This window comes from Bufo gargarizans, chromosome 2, assembly GCF_014858855.1.
Source record: "Bufo gargarizans isolate SCDJY-AF-19 chromosome 2, ASM1485885v1, whole genome shotgun sequence".
NCBI classification, from domain to species: Eukaryota; Metazoa; Chordata; class Amphibia; order Anura; family Bufonidae; genus Bufo; species Bufo gargarizans.
Genome location: NC_058081.1, coordinates 568,649,375 through 568,668,308, shown reverse-complemented (window position 1 = coordinate 568,668,308; position 18,934 = coordinate 568,649,375). Strand labels below are relative to the sequence as shown.

The following is an 18,934-nucleotide window of genomic DNA, read 5'->3' as shown; positions in this document are numbered from 1 at the left end:
AATGTTGGTCCACTCCTCTTCAATAGCTGTGTGAAGTTGCAGAATATTGACAGGAACTGGAACACGCTGTTGTATACGCCGATCCAGGGCATCCCAAACATGCTCAATGGGTGACGTGTCTGGTGAGTATGCTGGCCATGCAAGAACTGGGATGTTTTCAACTTCCAGGAATTGTGTACAGATCCTTGCAATATGGGGCCGTGCATTATCATTCTGCAACATGAGGTGATGGTCGTGGATGAATGGCACAACAATGGGCCTCAGGATCTCCTCACGGTATCTCTGTGCATTCATTCAAAATGCCATCAATAAAATGCACCTGTGTTCATTGTCCATAACATACGCCTGCGCATACCATAACCCCACCGCTACAATGAACCACTTGGTCCACAATGTTGACGCCAGCAAACCGCTCACCTACACGACGCCACACACGCTGTCTGCCATCTGCCCTGAACAGTGAAAACCGTGACTCATCCATGAACAGAACGCCTCGCCAACGTGCCAAATGCCATTGAATGTGAGCATTTGCCCACTCAAGTCGGTTACGATGACGAACTGCAGTCAGGTCCAGACCCCAATAAGGACGAGCATGCAGATGAGCTTCCCTGAGACGGTTTCTGACAGTCTGTGCAGAAATTCTTTGGTTATGCAAACTAATTGTTGCTGCAGCTGTCCGGGTGGCTGGTCTCAGACGATCATGGAGGTGAACATGCTGGATGTGGAGGTCCTGGGCTGGTGTGGTTACACATGGTCTGTGGTTGTGAGGCCGGTTGGATGTACTGCCAAATTCTCTGAAACGCCTTTGGAGACGGCTTATGGTAGAGAAATCAACATTCTTTGCACGGGCAACAGCTCTGGTAGACATTCCTGCAGTCAGCACGCCAATTGCACGCTCCCTCAGACATTGCAACATCTGTGACATTTTGCTGTGTGATCAAACTGCACATTTCAGAGTGGACTTTTATTGTGGGCAGTCTAAGGCACACCTGTGCAATATTTATGCTGTCTAATCAGAACCTTGATATGCCACACCTGTGAGGTGGGATGGATTATCTCGGCAAATGAGAAGTGCTCACTAACACAGATTTACAGATTTGTGAACAATATTTGAGAGTAATGGGTCTTTTGTATATGGAGAAAATGTTTCAGATTTTTAAGTTCAACTTATGCCAAATGAGAGCAAAACCGAAAGTGTTGCGTTTATATTTTTGTTTAGTCTATCTATCTATCTATCTCCTATCTATCTCATATCTGTCTAACTATCTATCTATCCATCTATCTCATGCCTCCCAACTGTCCAACTTTTGGAGGGACAGTCCCTCTTTTTGACCCAAGTCTCTCTGTCCCTCTTTGATCCTTAAATGTTCCTCTTTTTGACCTGGGGAATGAATGCCTAAATGTGCATTAATAAATTTACTAAATTGCTCCTTACTAAAGTGACTGTATGATTTCTTCCTGTATATTAGACCAGAACTTCATTATTTTGACCTTAAAATATCCATAATCCGATGATTAATGTGCTAATATTTAAATGGCTAATGAAGCGCAAGAAAAAAAATTGTCCCTGGGGCTCCACAATAACTGATCCCCAGCTGCTTCAGTTGTGACGGAGTCAATAATTATGCTTTGGGCAGAGTTAGAGGTTACAGTTTTCAAAAGTTGGGCGGTATTATCTATCTATCTATCTATATCTAGTTTAGAATCTATGTGAAAGGGGTTTTCCAGGCTTTTAATATTGATGACCTGTCCTCAGAATAGCTCATCAATATTAGATCGACGGTGCTGCCGATCAGCTGTAAGAAGAGAAGGCACGCGCCGTCTCCTGTCTCTCTTCCTGCTTACCTTAGACATGGCAGCAGCGAGCAGGAAGAGAGACAGGTGACGCCAGGCACGCATGTGCATTTATACAGCGTCATAAATTTTCATGTTTTAAAGGGGTTTTCCAGGCTTTTATTATTGATGACCTATCCTCAGGAGATATGAAATTGTGTGCATTAGCGTTTTTGTGCCTTCTTCATAGACTTCTCTATAGAGCAATAACTTTAGTAAAGACACTAAAAAACAACAAAAGTGTTAGTAAAAAATGCTTGAAACTTAATTTTTTTCCCAAGCTTAAAGGTTTGAATGAGGGTTTAGGGTTTTGATACATCACCGCCTCATTGCATCAAAAATGCATCGTTTTTGCCACAGTTTTTGAAAACTGCGAGGCAGCTGCAATGTGTGAACCCATTCTTCATGTACCATACACTTCTAGGCTTATTAACTTCTGAAGTAAACATTCCCCAAGCTATTTTATACTGTACTGTGCGAAACCAGGAATCAGGGGTAGACATTGCTCCTTGTTGTATGAGCACTGAATATTGCCCCTCGCTGTCTATTACACACTTTTCCGTTTCCTTTACCGTTTCCTTTCCCCTCCCTTTTTTGGCTCATATACTGGATCTAAACCGTTACAGAAGACAAAAAGTTCTTGTTTCCCATAGGAGCTAATCGCAGCTCAGAACTCTGGACACAACATGGCGAGTATACTTATAATACACTACATACTATATCATTAAGGGCATCATTTACATTCATCAATTTGCTGACTTTATAGAAACTCACCGTCTGTTTTAGAAATGGTAAAGTTCTGTTCTAAACCTAATGCATTAAAGGCAATGTTGGGAATCAGAATGAATCCAGCAATTAGAAGGAAAGTTATAAAGTTCATTAGCACCAATAACCTTAGGAAACTGAAGTAGGATTGTATTCCGGCTCCAAACTGACCTGTAGAAGATAAAAGGTTAATATATATTTGTAAAATAAAAATGAAAATATTTTGTTCATATAGTTATAAACAGGGGCATGTCATCGCCCAAAAAAAATTAGCTGGCCAAGTCACACTTTCCATTCTCTTATGTCCTGCAGAGCAAAATTTGCAAGTGTGAACTATGGAGGATGCAGAAGTAGTAGTCACACCCAGGTCCTTCTGCCTCTGGAGAGTGAACCTTCTCTTCAGATAGGAGGGGGTCCTAAAGGTGGGACCTGCACCTATTGGACATTTATAGCATATCCTATCTATATGCCACAAATGTCTAGAAGGGACAACCCATCAAAGAGTCGATGACGTAGGATCAGCTGTCTGCGGGAGCTGCAGTACCAGAACCAAGCGCACAGCTGGGTCCACTGTGTAGGGGCCGTGTCTGGTTACTGCAGCACTGCTCCTATTCACTCGCGGCTATCAGGCACAGCCACTACACAGTGGACCCAGCTATGCGGTTCCGGTGCTGCAGCTCATACAAACAGCTGATCGGCGGGGGTGCTGGAAGTCACATCTCCTCCAATCTAATATTGAATACCTATCCTAAGGACAGGTAGTCATTACTTATGTTTAATACTAAACATATTATGATATATACATATATATATAATATATATATATATATATATATATATATATATATGGCCAAACATGCTCAGTTTAATCCTTCAGCTGCCCCCTGAGCTGTGATAGGGAGAGAGATGCAGCAGCAGAATAGACACGCCCCCTGAGCTGCAGGAGAAATGACACGCCCCCTGAGCTGTCAGCTGGATATAAATCTAGCAGAGCAATGAATGTGGAGATCTCTGGATCCATGTGCGGTACAGGGCTGGTTCTAGCTTTAGAACGAGATTCTCATGTACTATATTATGTCTGATTTTCATTTTTTATATGAGTCATGGAATAACCCCTTAAAGCATTATATTTTTACATTTGAAAAAGGAAGTGTCACCACGTCTGTCATGTTTGTTTCAGTAAAATCTTACCATGAAACAACACTGAAAAACCTTTCCTCAAACTCTGTTTTGTCTTTCCTCTGTTATTCCTCTAAGAAAATTATGAATAAATTGACAATTAGCTGTTTCCATTTCTCTTGCCAAATTGGTGTGTCCGTACAGACACTGCCTGCACTGATAGGAGACCATCAGACACACCCCTCCAACTGGTAATACCCAGTTATCAATTTATTAATACATTTCTAGGAAGGAAGAGTAGGAATAGCAGAGGAACCGCACAATGCAGAGGCCTAAGAAAAGATGCTTCTGAATTGTTATTTCATGTCTGGTGAGGTGACAGATGTTCCTCATGTGACATGTCAAATATCAGGTACTTGTGGGGCATTGGTGGACTGACCATTTAGGCAATGTCTGAGAGCCAATGGCCAAGGGGCCCATAGCAAAATGATCATATCCTGCCCCAGTACTAAATAAGATTGAAGGGGTTGTCCCAATACAACTTATCCCCTGGGGATGTGTCTGATCAGCGGGGGCCTCTGTTCCTCTGTTTGAATGGAGTGGCAAACAGACATGTGTGTCTATGACTTCATTCAATGCTATGAGGCTGCAAGACATTGCCGAGTACCTGTACCATTAAAGGTGTTATTATAATAATCAGGCTTATTATGTGGATTAGTGATAAACTTTTATTACCTACATACCTCCAATAGTTTGCAGGGTGCCTTTCCACAGAATCAGATATTGTAGAACATCCGACATTATAGTCTTACATTTTCTCCAAGATCTTGTCCTTTCTTCCTTCCAGGACTCACATCCTGTCTTCTTTGCAATTTTCCTTTCCTGCTTTCTCCTTTATAACAAGAACATGAATCCACAATGGCACTTTTACGTCATTGTTTGCTCTGCTACTGATATATGTGTGTATGTGATACCTGATCATCTTCTTCTCATTGATGATTCAGGTATCTATAGCTGAAAATAATTCTATCATTGTTGTAGTGGAAATTAGCTCTAGAATGTATTCAGAAGTAGCAGTCATTTATATATAAATAGTCCCCCCTATTTCTTCCCTTCCCCTCATTTTATTAAACTTACAGTCTGGTTCTGATAAAATGGCCTGGGGCGTACCTTGGCCGGATCCCCCCCTAAGATATGATAATTGTTTTAAACAATGTCTTATCAATGTCTTCAATGTTTTGAACAAATACCATCTCAATTTGGTTAAATCCCCTTTAGACATGATAGTTGTTTAAAATAATGCACTTCTTATTCATGTTCCCACTTTTATAATCCACGAGATTGAGTTATTCTTGTACTTTTGGGATCTTTTATTGCTGTACAGATCCTTTGACTGCACTGTTTGTAACAATTATTACCTATTTCTGTGAAAAATGTAATAAAAAACTGAATTTACACAGAAGTAGCAGTCATTGCCTTCTGAATCGTGCTTCTCCTGGCCTACGTGATGACTCGGGCGCACACCTGCAAAATATACCTGTGCACACCCATGTCACCACCATGTACCGTTACACCATGAAAATTGCCACAAAGCAATAATTATCACAAAAAGACGTTCAAGCCATTGTTATCAATTAATCGAAAAGGGCACATTAGTATGTAACAGTTCTTTATGTCGATCTCCTCCAGCAATTAGGGCCCACGCTTTAAAAACACGTATACAATGTATGTATATATACTATGCTGCCTTTACATAGGAGAGCTTATTAATCGGACAGATCTAATTTAATGATTCAATATATGAAATAAAAATGAAACAGCTCGACAGCTCGTCTTGATATAAATATATCCTACCTGTGCAGATCTGTGTCTCCATGGTTACAGACTACAAACAAACCCTGTGCAGTCTGATCCTACAGTCATGTATTACCTTCTAACATATGGCCACTTCTTCTTGCTTGGTTTTCTGATATCAGAATATTGATGGCCTATTCTCCATATTAGATTGGTGGGGTTTTGAATTTGAGCACCCCTGTAATCGGCTGTTTGGAAAATAATGAAGAGGCTGAAGGCCATAGCCATCCCACAGTCCATCTACCTGCATGCCGTACATAGTAATGGCAGTGTAGGTTATTGCAGGTTCATCCCATTCACTTGAATGGGACAAAGCTACAATACCTTGTACCACTGATACCTCATAGATGGCTGGAAAGTCGACAGACCAATATAAACAATGTAGAGACTGCAGTGCTTGCACGAGTGCCGCAACACCTTCAAGCGGTGGAGAGATGGACTCCCACCAATCAGATATTGCTAGCCTATCCTGAGAATAGTCCATAACTATTCTGATCATGGAAAACCCCTTTAAATCCAGGAAGGTAACAAATAGCAGGGGTCAGACAGGAATAAATGCAGAATAACACTACAAAAGGTTTGTTTTTAGGTAATAACTATGGAGACCTTGTGGTCTATATAGAAGCTGTGGACTTAAATGGTTGATTGTTTTTATCAGGGTGATTTGTAAATTACTGGAGCAATTAAACAATTGTTTAAAAAACCTGAAAAGTTACCTTATTTCTCTTTTCTTCTGTATAGAGCAATACAGGTCTTTTATAGGTCTGTTTTCATCCTCCAGCCACATGTCCACCCATTGGTCTTCTAGTACCCTTGTCGGTGGGAATTTTTTGGTCCATGTTTGCTCTTCATGGCCCCGATAACGTAAGGACTCAGACGACTCATTTGTCTGCCACACTGCATCTGTTAATTACATGCATGTATTTGTGGTTAATGTTTTTCCCCTCATAATAACTATGGTCAGGATTTACTGATGGAGGGCAAAATATAGCCACAGACAACTATAACGATTTTGCCTGAGAAATCAGGGGGTTCTGTGGGTGTCGGTCGTTACACTTTGTAGATTATGGGGCACATTTAGTAGTGGCAGTGGATCCGCCAAAGTTATGTAGAGCCGCCGGCCTCTACACAACTTCGGTGGATCCTCTGCCGCTTCTAAATGTAAGACAACTTCCTTGCTGTCTTACATTCAGACCATTTTCTACGCCTAAACCAGATGTAGGAAATGCTCTTTGCCTCTCTGTGATCTTTTTACTACAAAACCACAGTGACAACTTTATCTCACTGTGAATTTATAGTAAAAAGGTCACAGAGAGTCACAGAGCATTATTAATCATGTTAATGCTCCGTGTCGCTGCTATCCAGTGCGGGGCTTGGCTGTCATTCGCGGTGCGGATGAAACGCGCGGCATTCACTCGTTTGAAACAGCCATTAGCGTCAAAGTTAAGTAGTACAGGATTCACTATTGCCAATACAGTAAAGAAGAAACTACAGGTCTTCAATGTGGCCGCCTCCTGGTACACTGTGCATGGGCCAGAAAGAGTCACAGTGGCCCTCTGTGTACCCACCTTGTAGATTTTAGGGACTGCAGGTAATTGTACAGGTGCCACTCCATGGTTTGCACCATGTTTACGCAAAAACCTGGGGGATGCAACTGCATACTTTTTTAATAAACCATCACTTTTCTTTTTAAAGGATAAGTAGAGAGCAATGGAGTGGGCACAACCTTGGGGAGATACAGTATAACTGGTTTGTAACTGGGTACTGCAAGTTCCTCTCAGGTAGCCAGTACAAGCGCTCCAGGTGCTTAGCTGTGAAGCTGCTCATCATAGCTTGTCCTGCTGATTTAAAAAAGCAAAAGGATGAATTTTGATTGTTGCCGGTTTATCCGGACAGTTCGCCGTTGCTTGTTTTTTCTCGAAAGGTTAACTATTACATTGATTGTTGTCTGCTTATAGGCTGTTTGTTCATGTTCCTGTTTGATCTCATGTTCATACTGTAGCGGAAAGCCGGTGACGCGCTCGCTCCCTGCAGCGCCGCCAGCATCCTATCCCTGAGGAGGAGCGAGGACACAGTCAGCATCCTCGTCTCCATAGTAACAAGGGGCAGGGAGGACCTGGCTGCGCATGCCTCCTCAGCGTGACCGGGCGTCCTTCATCCCTTAGACAACGAGCAGGGGGGAACTGAGCGCCAATGGCAATGAGTGGGCGCTCAGGTGTTTAGATCTGATGGACATGGGTCACGTGACGCTAGCCACGTCATGTGACCCATCAATTAGACCTATTTAAACAGGTAACCTGCTGGCCACAGGTTGCCTGTGATTGGTCTTATTACCTCACTAGCGTTCTCTGCATGTGTGACTTCGTTTGACTTCAGCTTGTATTTCACCTTGACCTGGTGTTATCCCTTGTACTGACGTGATCTCTTGGCTCCTGACCTCGGCTTGTATTGACTTAAATTTTGTATTAACCCTTTGTGCCTGTGTTACCTCCTGGCTCTTGACCTCGGCTTCCAGTTGTTTCTGTTGTGGTACTTTCCCAGCCTGGGAAACTTTGCGCTTCTGTTTGTTTTGTCTTTGTCTTTTGTTTTCTTTCCTCTTTATTTCCTTCCTTTAGGCCCCTGCACATACGTAAGCTAGGGACTGTCGCCCAGTTGTACCCCGTCAGTTAGGACGGACCCTGCAAGTAGGTAGGGATAGAGGAGTGGGTGGAGTTTAGGGCTGCACTTATCCCTACCTTTTCGTGACACATACTTTATGATATTCAGTTCTTTTTTTGGATTAAGTAGTGAAGCAGGAGGGTGGTTGGTTGTCCATGCTTTACTATCTTGGTGATTTTTTTGTTTGTAGTCCCTGCATTTAGTAGTTTGCTTTGGGTGCTGCTAAAGCCGGAAAAAGAGGGATTTTTAGATATTATTACTGATTGGGTCAAGATGGACTGCAGGCTGCTAGAGGATAAATTAGAAGAATACATTGGTTCAGTTTAGGAGGGCAACAATGGTTTAGCTGAGGGAAGTTCAAGTTCCTTATTGGATGAGTTTAAAAGGATTGTCCCATTATAATAACTTATCCCCTATTCACAGGATAGGTTATAAATAAGTGTCAGATCCCAGAAGGTTGACCATTGGGCCCTAAACATTACAAGAACAGGGGCCTGGGTTTCCTTGTTTAAATGAAATGGCAGGAATGCTTGCACTCTGATGCTCTATTGAACTCCATGGGTCTACTAGAGATAGCTGAGTATGAGCGCTCGGCTATCTCTAGCAGCCCCACAGCATGCGTGTCTGCCATGCATAGAGGGAGCGATTTTCAGTGACTGACAGCTATATCTCTATGCACACCTAAGCCTCATTCACTCGTCCGTGTCTGTGCTTAAATCCGAGAAAAGATGGATTTGTGTTGGGTCTGTGTGTCTTTTTTTGCTGTCCGTATTTCACAGACACTGTGCAGCTGAATAATAATTTTCAAAGCACCTCTTCCTAATGATCCGTGAAACACGGATGAAACACATCCGTTTTGCATCTGTTGTTTTCACGGACCCATAGACTATAATGGGTATGATGGATCAGTGAACGGACAAAATAGAGCATGCATCCATGCTAAAATCACAGACCCACAGTGAATACACATTTTAAAATGAATGGGTGCGTGTGCAGTCTGTGGAGAACACGTACAGCACATGTATGTGGAACACTGATGTGTGAATGAGGCTTTATGCACACAATGCCATCAATCACTGATAACCCGTCCTCCTCTGTAACATGGTGCTGTGAACGGTTAGTTGCGCCGCAATCTGCAACTTTTTACCACTCACGCCAGATCTACAAAAAGTGATCATGGCACGGGCGGGGAAGGGGCCTGTTTCAGGCGTAGAAAAAGGTCTACATATAAGACAGCTAGGAAGTTGTACATTTAGAACTGGCGGAAGTTTTTCATAACTGCCAGGTATAGAGGTTTATTAAGACCGGCGTCTAAAACACCAGTCTTAATAAATGACCCCCTTTGTATCTATTTACATAATGTACACTTATGGGGTGTATATTGCACAGTGTGCCCATTGCATATTTCTTTCGACCCACTTGTCCAGAAGCCACAATGATTGACAAGCTACCCACCCTGGTCAGCACTGAGCAGACTAATGACACCCCTACTCATCTCAAAACAGGGGCACGTGGTAAGATAGAATATTTGGTGAACAAGGGGAGTTAGAATATTCAACCTTAGGTCGATGGTGAATCATTAGCAATTGTCTCACTTCATTCTGACTTAATTAAGGCAAATCTACGTGTACAGAGTCTCTACAGTGGCATACAGAGTCCCCGCAATTCAGTATTACAGGTGCAGGAGTGGGGGAAGGATTAGGAAACGGTCCCAAAAAACTAAAAAAAAAACATTTTTGTTACTCATAGCAACCTAACACATCACCGCTTTCATTTCTTATCCTGCTCTTGAAAACTTACACGCAGCAGTTCTGTACCTATGACACTGGCTGACCTGTTACATGTGCACTTGGCAGCTGAAGACATCTGTGTTGGTCCCATGTTCATATGTGTCCGCATTACTGAGAAAAATTATATGCATGCTTTAATATATGCAAATTAGCCTCTAGGAGCAACAGGGGCGTTGTCATTACACTTAGTGGCTCTGCCCTCTCTGCAACTGCCGCGTCCTCTCCACTTTGACAGTAAAAGGGCCAGTTCACACGACAAAAAATCAGCGCGGAATCCCTTTTTTAATGCATTTTTATGTGGGTTTTTTTATGCGTCTTTTTTTTTAAACCAATAGGTGTTCAATATAAGGGTGAGTTTTCATCTTGAGGTTTTTGATGTTGATCTGCGCCAAAAAATTTGCAGAAAACCTACAAAATGCTTGGACTTACACAGAGCTGTTTTTTCTGCATGCTATTCATTTCAATGGGATATACACAGTAATTATGCCCAGTTATGTGACCTGATATATGCCCCCATCACAGTAATATGCCCAGTTATGTGCCCCCTCACAGTAATATGCCTAGTTATGTGCCCCCCCACAGAAATATGCCCAGCTGTGTCCCCTCACAGAAATATACCCAGCTGTGCCCCCTCACAGAAATATGCCAGGCTGTGCCCCCTCAGAAATATGCCCAGGACTGTGCCCCCTCAGAAATATGCCCAGCTGTGCCCCATCAGAAATATACCTAAGACTCTGCCCCCTTCACAGAATGTGAAAAAATAAAAATAAAAAACTCCACTTACTCTTTCAGCAGCAGCAGGATCCACATCGGCTGCTCTGGTCTGTGGAGGAGGAGGAGCAGAGGCTGACTGCCAAACGCCGCCCCCCCTTGCCCGGAGAGGAATGATGGAGCAGGAAGCCATTGGCTCTTTGCTTTATCATTACAGGCAGCTGTCTCTGCTGAAGCAGGGACAGCTGCCTGAGAAAGGGACATACCTACCTCGTACTGGGGCAGCCACTGAAATCCAGGACTGTCCCACCGGATCCGGGATGGTTGGGAGGTATGAATCAAAGTACAGAGGACACGGCAGATGCAGAGAGAGCAGAACCTCTAAGAGTAACATCAACTCCCCCATTGCTCCTAGAGGCTCATTTGCATACATTTTTCTCAGCAGTGCGGGCACATATGAACATAGGACCAACACAGATGCCTTCAGATGCCAAGTGCACATACAACTTGTCCTTTAGACAATCTGCTGCAATATCATGCATCCGTGCTGCACCAGATTCTCACCCCTGTATTTGAAAATCCACATGGCAGGTCAATTTTTGCACGTAAAAAATATGCAAAGTGTACCTAAGATTTGTCAACTCTCATTCACTATACTGGTACTTTTAAACAACAGGAGACACTTTATTTATGAAAAAGCAAAGAAAGTCCAGTGGCACTCACCATTAGTTGCGGTTCTTCTTTATTGTATATTTTCCAACATGAGGATACATGTAAAAAAACACAGATGGCAGCGGGTGGACACGTACCTGCAGTGCAAGGGAATTGCGGCGACGGCTGTTTCACGCGTATAGCGCTTCATCAGGCCAGCATATCAGCAGCAAAGAAATGCCTGCTTTTATACCTGTGTGCACAAACCTTGTCTGACATCACTGGCGCTCATGAAGTCAGCAGTTATGTTGAACCCCAATGGTCCTATGGCCGCCGGCTTCTAACCCTCACCTTTCTCCCGACTACTGCATGGTACCTTGCTAAAAAACCTTCTCAGGTTTAGCTTTCTCACAGATTTGAACAAATCAACCTCAAACCCGACTGGGTCAAACTGCTCCACCAGGCTGTAATTAAGGCCTCGGTTGAGGACTTTCTCACAGCCTGGTGGTAGCTCGGAGCCAGTCAGGTTGATGACCAGATTGTATGAAGTGTCCTCCTCAATTATCGTCTCCAAGAGACTTGTTTCCGTTTGTAGCCTTTTTTCATATTTGTTTTGCCTTTTGCCTCGGCCCCTTCTGATTTCTCTTCTAAAGGGCGATTGATGCCTGAACCACTGGTCATTCCCTGGGACTGTGTATCATCCGAGGCACTAGAATAGGAGTCAGTTGTCCAATAGTCACTTTTTTTTCCCCGCCGCTGACGTGTACGTTGCCTTGCCTCAAAGACCTTCCCTGTGTCAAAGTCCTGTTTGTCCCTCAGGAACTTGTCTCTCTTTTTCTCTTTAATATGTCCTTGGTTCACAATTAATTTTTTATCCAGGCGTTTAGTATACACTTGCAGTTAGCTTTCTTTTAACCGGGTCTGTAACATTTTCTTTGCTTTCAGTAGTTCTTCACTTATTGTGGTGTACTCTTTTTCATTTCTTGTGAGCACCATTTCTAAGATCTTTAAAGAAAATTGCAGATGTATGTGCTGCCATTCATTCATTAATTCCACATCTTCTAAGTACTGTGACATTTCTTTATATATACGCAAGCTGCGTGGTACTCGGTTGCTATCCCTATATGACTTGAGGGAACTGACCGTCCAGTACAGGCGAACCTCTTTTTCCACCAATTGGGCCACTCTTGCTTCAAGTGCCTTGGTACTAAGTGTTTCCAATATATCTTTCTGATTGCACTGCAAAAAATAAGTGTATTACTGTACAGCAGCGGCTGCATGAAGCGCATGGCGTCATAGCAACCAATGACGCCGTGCGCTCATGCTGTCAGCAGGAATCCCGGCCGGTTTTCCACGGTCCGCTCTCAGCCGTGGAACACGGCCGTGTGCACGAGGCCTAATGCTGTGTTTTTTTCTGCACAAAAAGCCATACAGCAAAACTGCACATAATCCACATAGTATGTAGTTACCCTTATAAAGTAGAACATCAAGTTCCCCACAACTATATTAAAGGGTAACTGTCATGTTTTCATCAAAAATCTATTTTAGCATATGTTACTGCTGCAGCAGCATTATGCATAAAGCAATCTTTAGTTTCTTCACATACCACTGTTTTCCTTGAGCTTTTCCCTTAGTTACAGCTGTTTAAACATTTACAATATGAGGACCATCTCAAGATGGCTCTTCTGCCAGTTTTCTGAGGCCAAAACTGCTTTCCCTCACTTCCCATACACACTTGCTGTAGCCAGCAGCTCCCTGCCAGCCAATCAGATTGGATTACTGAGAGACACGCCTCCTCACTCTGAAGACTAATGCAGGCATGCAGTGTGAAGGACCGCCCCTCTGTCTTCCTGTCTTCTTAGCCAGAGACAGAGAAGCCATAGCAACTGTCTTTTAAGGGAGCAGTGGAAAGGGACAGAGGACATTAATGAAAGCTGTTATTATAAGGTAATTACAGATCTTTTGACAATCATTGACAGACTAACTCGGGTATACATGCCCAGCTATAATAAACTGGCAATACAAAATATATATGATAGTTACCCTTTAAAGGGGAGAGACAGAGTGGCTGTGATGATGCCAGCAGTACATTTCTTCTCATAAATTACTGGCACTGTAAATGTCACCTTGACTGCGTTGATGATGCTTTGGATAGATAGTAGCCATGGAACATTTTATTGCCCTTTGTAAAGGAAGCAAATCTTTTACTGAGGAGAGGCTTCTTTCAGGCCACTCTGCCATAAAGCCCAGATTGGTGAAGTGATGCAGTGAGGGTTGACCTGGAAGCTCAGTCGTGTGACTATTGAGTTACTGGTCACCTCTCTTACTAAGGTCCTTTTCCTCCAGTTACTTAGTTTGGTAGGGCAGCCAGCTCTAGGAAGTACCCTGGTTGTACCAAACTTATTCCCTTTAAGAATCACCACTGTGCTTTTAGGAACTTTTAGTGCAGCAGACATTTTTTGTACCCTTCTCCAGATCTGTGCCTCCACACAATCCTGTCTCTGAGCTCTACATGCAGTTCTTTCCTCTTCATGGCTCGGTTTTGGCTCTGATATGCATTGTTGGAAGTGAGACCTTATACAGACAGGGCTATGTCTTTCCAAATCATGCCCAGATGTACAAACATCTCAAAACAAGAGAAGTGGGAGGCCGCCAGAGCTAAATTTCAAGTGTCATAGAAAAGGGTCTGAATACTTATGTCCGTGCAACATTTTAGTTTTTCCTCTTAATTCATTTTTACTCCCTCATTATAGGGTACTGAGTGCAAATTGATAGGGGAGGATTTTCTTTTTATTATTTCAGCACAATTTATAAAAAAATGGCACCTATGGTAACTAGCAAAAACAGCAGTAGCAGAAAAACAAAAGAAAACACTTGGGTGTCCTGAGTTTCATGTTTCGGATAAATTTTCAGCTGACAACTGGGGCTGGCATTTTTATTACATTCAGGCTACATGCACACGACCGTTGTGTGTTTTGTGGTCCGCAAATTGCGGATCTGCAAAACACAGATGGTGTCCGTGTGCGTTCCGCAATTTGCGGAACGGCACGGACAGCCTTTAATATAACTGCCTATTCTTGACAGCAAAGCACGGACAAGAATAGGATAGATTATATTTTTTTGCGGCGGACCACGGAACGGAGCAACGGATGCGGACAGCACACGGAGTACTGTCCGCATCTTTTGCGGCCCCATTGAAGTGAATGGGTCTGCATCCGAGTCGCCAAAACTGCAGCTCGGATGCGGACCAAAACAACGGCCGTGTGCATGAGGCCTAAAACACATTAAAAGAGATATTCACAAAATGCTAATAAAACTGCAAAAGTACACAAAAATGCCAATAACAACCCATGTTTGACCCACCCTAAAGGCAAAGGTTCACTTGTATGTCTAAATGCAACTTTCATTGGACATAGATGTCCCAATTTATAGGGTGTCATCTGTACATGTAGGTGGGGTCGGCGAAGATATACCGTAGTTTATTTCGCCCAAAACTTCACTTAGAAAAATCCACAGAAATGTAAGGCAAAAACAAAGAATCACCTGCCCACCTGGGCTCTACCTATACAGCAGAGATTGTCCTCACCTGTCCACTCAGCATAAGGCCCCATGCACACGGCCGTACCGTGTTTTGCGGTCCGCAAATAGCAGATCCACAAAACACATATAAGGGCCGCGTGCGTTCCGCATTTTGCAGAATGGAAGGTCTGGCTCTCAATAGACCAGTCCTATCCTTGTCCGTGATACAGACAAGAATAGGACATGTTCTATTTTTTTGGGGGGGAGATGCGGGACGGAAGTACGGATGCGGACAGCACACAGAGTGCCGTCTGCATCTTTTGCAGTCCAATTGAAGTGAATGGGAGTTAATTAGGAGTGTGTATGTGTGATCTGAACGTATCTTTTCCCCCTCTCTCCTTCCCCTGTTTAGGGGTGTAAGAAAGGAGTAAGGGGAGATTTTAGGAGTGGAAGAGGTCACTCTCCACACCTGTTTATGACTGCAATCACAAAATCGAATGCTCCTCTGCTACTTTGGAAGAATCCAATAAGTAGCCTGCAGCCAGACCACACTGAGATAACTAGACTCGGAACATATTGGGTAATCCGGATACTTATAGAGTCACCCCAAAATATGGTGAATTAACACCTCACTCCAATATCCTATCAATAACATGGGGGGGGGGGGTGTTTGATCTGAGGTCTGTATCAGAGTATTGTATACAGAGGATATATATATATATATATATATATATATATATATATATATATATACATATATATACACTGCCTGTCAAAAAAAATCTGGATTTAACTAAGCAAATAGTTATGAGCCTTCTCTTGGATAATTACTGGGCATTTATCTTTTAGCTGGCAGTAAGTTATTTAACCCCAACTGGTGCAATGAGTTGCTTCTCATTTCTTAAACAACCATGTCGAAAGACACATCTCGTGGTCGTGGAAAAGATGTTAGTCTGTTTGAGAAGGGTCAAATCATTGGCATGCATCAAGCAGAGAAAACATCTAAGGAGATCGCAGAAACGACTAAAATTGGGTTAAGAACTGTCCAACGCATTATTAAAAACTGGAAGGATAGTGGGGACCCATCGTATTCGAGGAAGAAATGTGGCGGAGGAATGCTTGTGATCGGCGATCACGTAAACGTTTGGTGAAATCAAATCAAGGAAAAAAACAACAGTATAACTCAGGGCTATGTTTAATAGTGAAAGTAAGAGCATTTCCACACGCACAATGCGAAGGGAACTCAAGGGATTGGGACTGAACAGCTGTGTAGCCGTCAGAAAACCACTAATCAGTGAGGCAAACCAGAAAAAAAGGGTTCAATTTGCTAGGGAGCATAAAGATTAGACTCTGGAGCAATGGAAGAAGGTCATGTGGTCTGATGAGTCCAGATTTACCCTGTTCCAGGGTGATGGGCCCATCAGAGTAAGAAGAGAGGCAGATGAAGTGATGCACCCATCATACCTAGTGCCTACTGTACAAGCCTGTGGGGCAGTGCTATGATCTGGGGTTGCTGCAGTTGGTCAGGTCTAGGTTCAGCAACAGTATGTGCTCCAGGAATGAGGTCAGCTGACTACCTGGACATACTGAATGACCAGGTTATTCCATCAATGGATTTGTTCTTTCCTGATGACAATGCCAGGATTCATCGGGCTCAAATTGTGAAAGAGTGGTTCAGGAAGCATGAGACATCATTTTCACACATGGATTGGCCACCACAGAGTCCAGACCTTAACCCCATTGAGAATCTTTGGTATGTGCTGGAGAAGGCTTTGCACAGCAGTCAGACTCTACCATCACATTGCAGAAGCTTGTGGAAACAATGCCACAGAGAATGCGTGCTGTAATCAAAGCTAAAGGCTTTTTTATATGGTGGCGACTTTTTTTTTTTGGACAGGCAGTGTGTATACATACTGTATATATATACATACATTGCATTTTATGCTTTATATTAAAGTTTTTATTCATAACTGCCAGGTGATCTTCCGGACTTCAGTGGGATCCTGCATATCGGGCTACTAACAATATCCCTGTAAGCCAAAAAAATAGGGCATGGATTGGCCTCTTGGAGACCATTGAGCATACAACCAGACAAACCAACACTTAATACCTGGGCAGCGCTGGGTACTTTTTCTAGTATTAAATATTCACTATGGAATGAAAATGCTGTACAGCTTTCTATTATATTTAGTGTTTTAGTCTCTTGCAGCTTTCAAGATCTCTGCTTGCACTCATTGAATCAGGTACTGTTCACAATACATCAAATGAAAGCTGATATGAATTCTATTTCCAATAACATAATATTGTCTTAATGAGTTAGGGTTCGGCTATGCGGCGATTTTGCGCGTGACATTGTCGTGCACCCAAGTATTGCAGTGTAGCAGGGCTGCCATAGAAATGAATGGGGTCGCAGATCGACTTGCACATTTGTTGCAATCAGGCGCCCAGAAACGCAAAAGAACAGCAGTGTTGGATATTTAGCAATTCTGGGGTCGCAGTTGCGGCAAATATGCGCGTTGCTCTGCATCCCATTAATTCCTATGCCTGCCCTGCTATACACGTTGAGCCAAAATCGCTGTGTAGCCAAACTCTTAAAGACCCCCTAAAAATAAATTCCACAACTAACGCCAGCTAGGCACAGGTGCTACTAATTATGGGAGACACTTCTTAACTTCCAATCTTTCACGGTAACCAAGTGCTACGCCATTTCTGATCCTCTGCAGCACATGACGCGCACATAGTAAGGTACTTTAGCTTTACATTAGGTTGTGCAGAGGGGAGGTGGGCTCCAGCAGGAGGATATTCTGGAGGGCTGCTCCAGGTATTCATCGCTTGATTTTCATTTGAAAAGAATGGGACGGGACCTAAAACAACATGAAATGTGACCCCAGGCCAAAGCAGCTTTATAGGGCTTGCCCCAGAATAACAGTTTTATGTAAATGACTGGTGGGGGTCTGACTGCTGGAATTTGTTGGTGCACAATAGCCAGAGACCACTGGTCTATACTGCAGAGTCTCAGACCCTGGATAGTGGAACTGTACTGTTCTGAAAAGTGAATTATATGTGACACCTACCTGTCCCAAGTGGATGTGCGTTATAGTCCGAAATCCCATTTTCAATATGATGCATCCTTTAAAGAAATATCCAGTGGTGGCAAGGGAGGTCAGGAAATATTATAGGATGTCCCCAGTTCCTTGTGCAGTTCAGTGAAGTCACAAACAAGGAAGCTATGCCCGAGGAAACTGCATGTCACCTCAGTGATAGTGCTGCTGGTTAATGATCTGTTGCTGGTATTTATGTAGCATATAAAACAGGAGTGGCCCCTGAGTGACACCATCTTCAATACAGCAGCAGGGAAGACTGAGTGACAAGTATCAGAGGACACATGTAAATGAAGTGGTCAGGCAAGAATCAGGATTGAGTGTGATAGGACGTGCCACGGTGCCAGTTAGTGCCCTAGAGACAGAGCTAAACACACAATCAACTGCAGAAATGAGTCAAAGTCCTGGAGTCGTCTGCTTTAGTCGAATGAAATATTCCAATTAGCCACCTCTCATCTATATCTAATCCGGGAAAGCTGAACGACAACCAATATGAATGTAATGACTGCTCAGGGACTGTCACCAAGGCTACAGAATGGCATATATGTCCAAGGGCTTGTGCACACGACCGTATGCATTTTGCTGTCCGCAAAACACGGATCTGCAAAAAATACAGATGACGTTCCTGTGACATATGCATTGCATCCGTTTTTTTATTTTGCGGATCAATTGTAACAATCACTAACCTTGTCCGCAAATGGACAAAAATAAGACTTGTTTTATCTTTTTTGCAGGGCTATGGAACAGCACACAGGTCAAATGAATAGGTCGGACTCCTATCTGCAAAATAAACGGAACAGATGTGAAAACAAAATATGTTTGTGTGCATAAACCCTAAGGGTGTATTCTCACGACCACGTCAATTTTGCAGATCCGCAAAACACAGACACCGGCAGTGGATTATATTTATGCAAATTAACTAGTTGGAGCACC

General features: G+C 43.1%; 1 protein-coding gene across 1 annotated transcript in view; it reads right to left on the bottom strand.

Annotated features, from left to right (window-relative positions):
• Positions 1–18,154, bottom strand: part of TMC4 (transmembrane channel like 4) — a 60,795-nt gene extending 42,641 nt beyond the window's left edge. Inside the window, exons 1-4 of the mRNA XM_044281685.1 lie at positions 17,975–18,154; positions 6,288–6,474; positions 4,461–4,609; positions 2,608–2,769 (exon numbers count right to left, since the gene is read on the bottom strand). Of these exons, the coding sequence (XP_044137620.1) occupies positions 2,608–2,769; positions 4,461–4,609; positions 6,288–6,474; positions 17,975–18,029 (553 nt within the window). The 5' untranslated portion in view covers positions 18,030–18,154. The remainder of the gene's footprint in view (positions 1–2,607; positions 2,770–4,460; positions 4,610–6,287; positions 6,475–17,974) is intronic.
• Between the last annotated feature and the right edge of the window lie 780 nt (positions 18,155–18,934).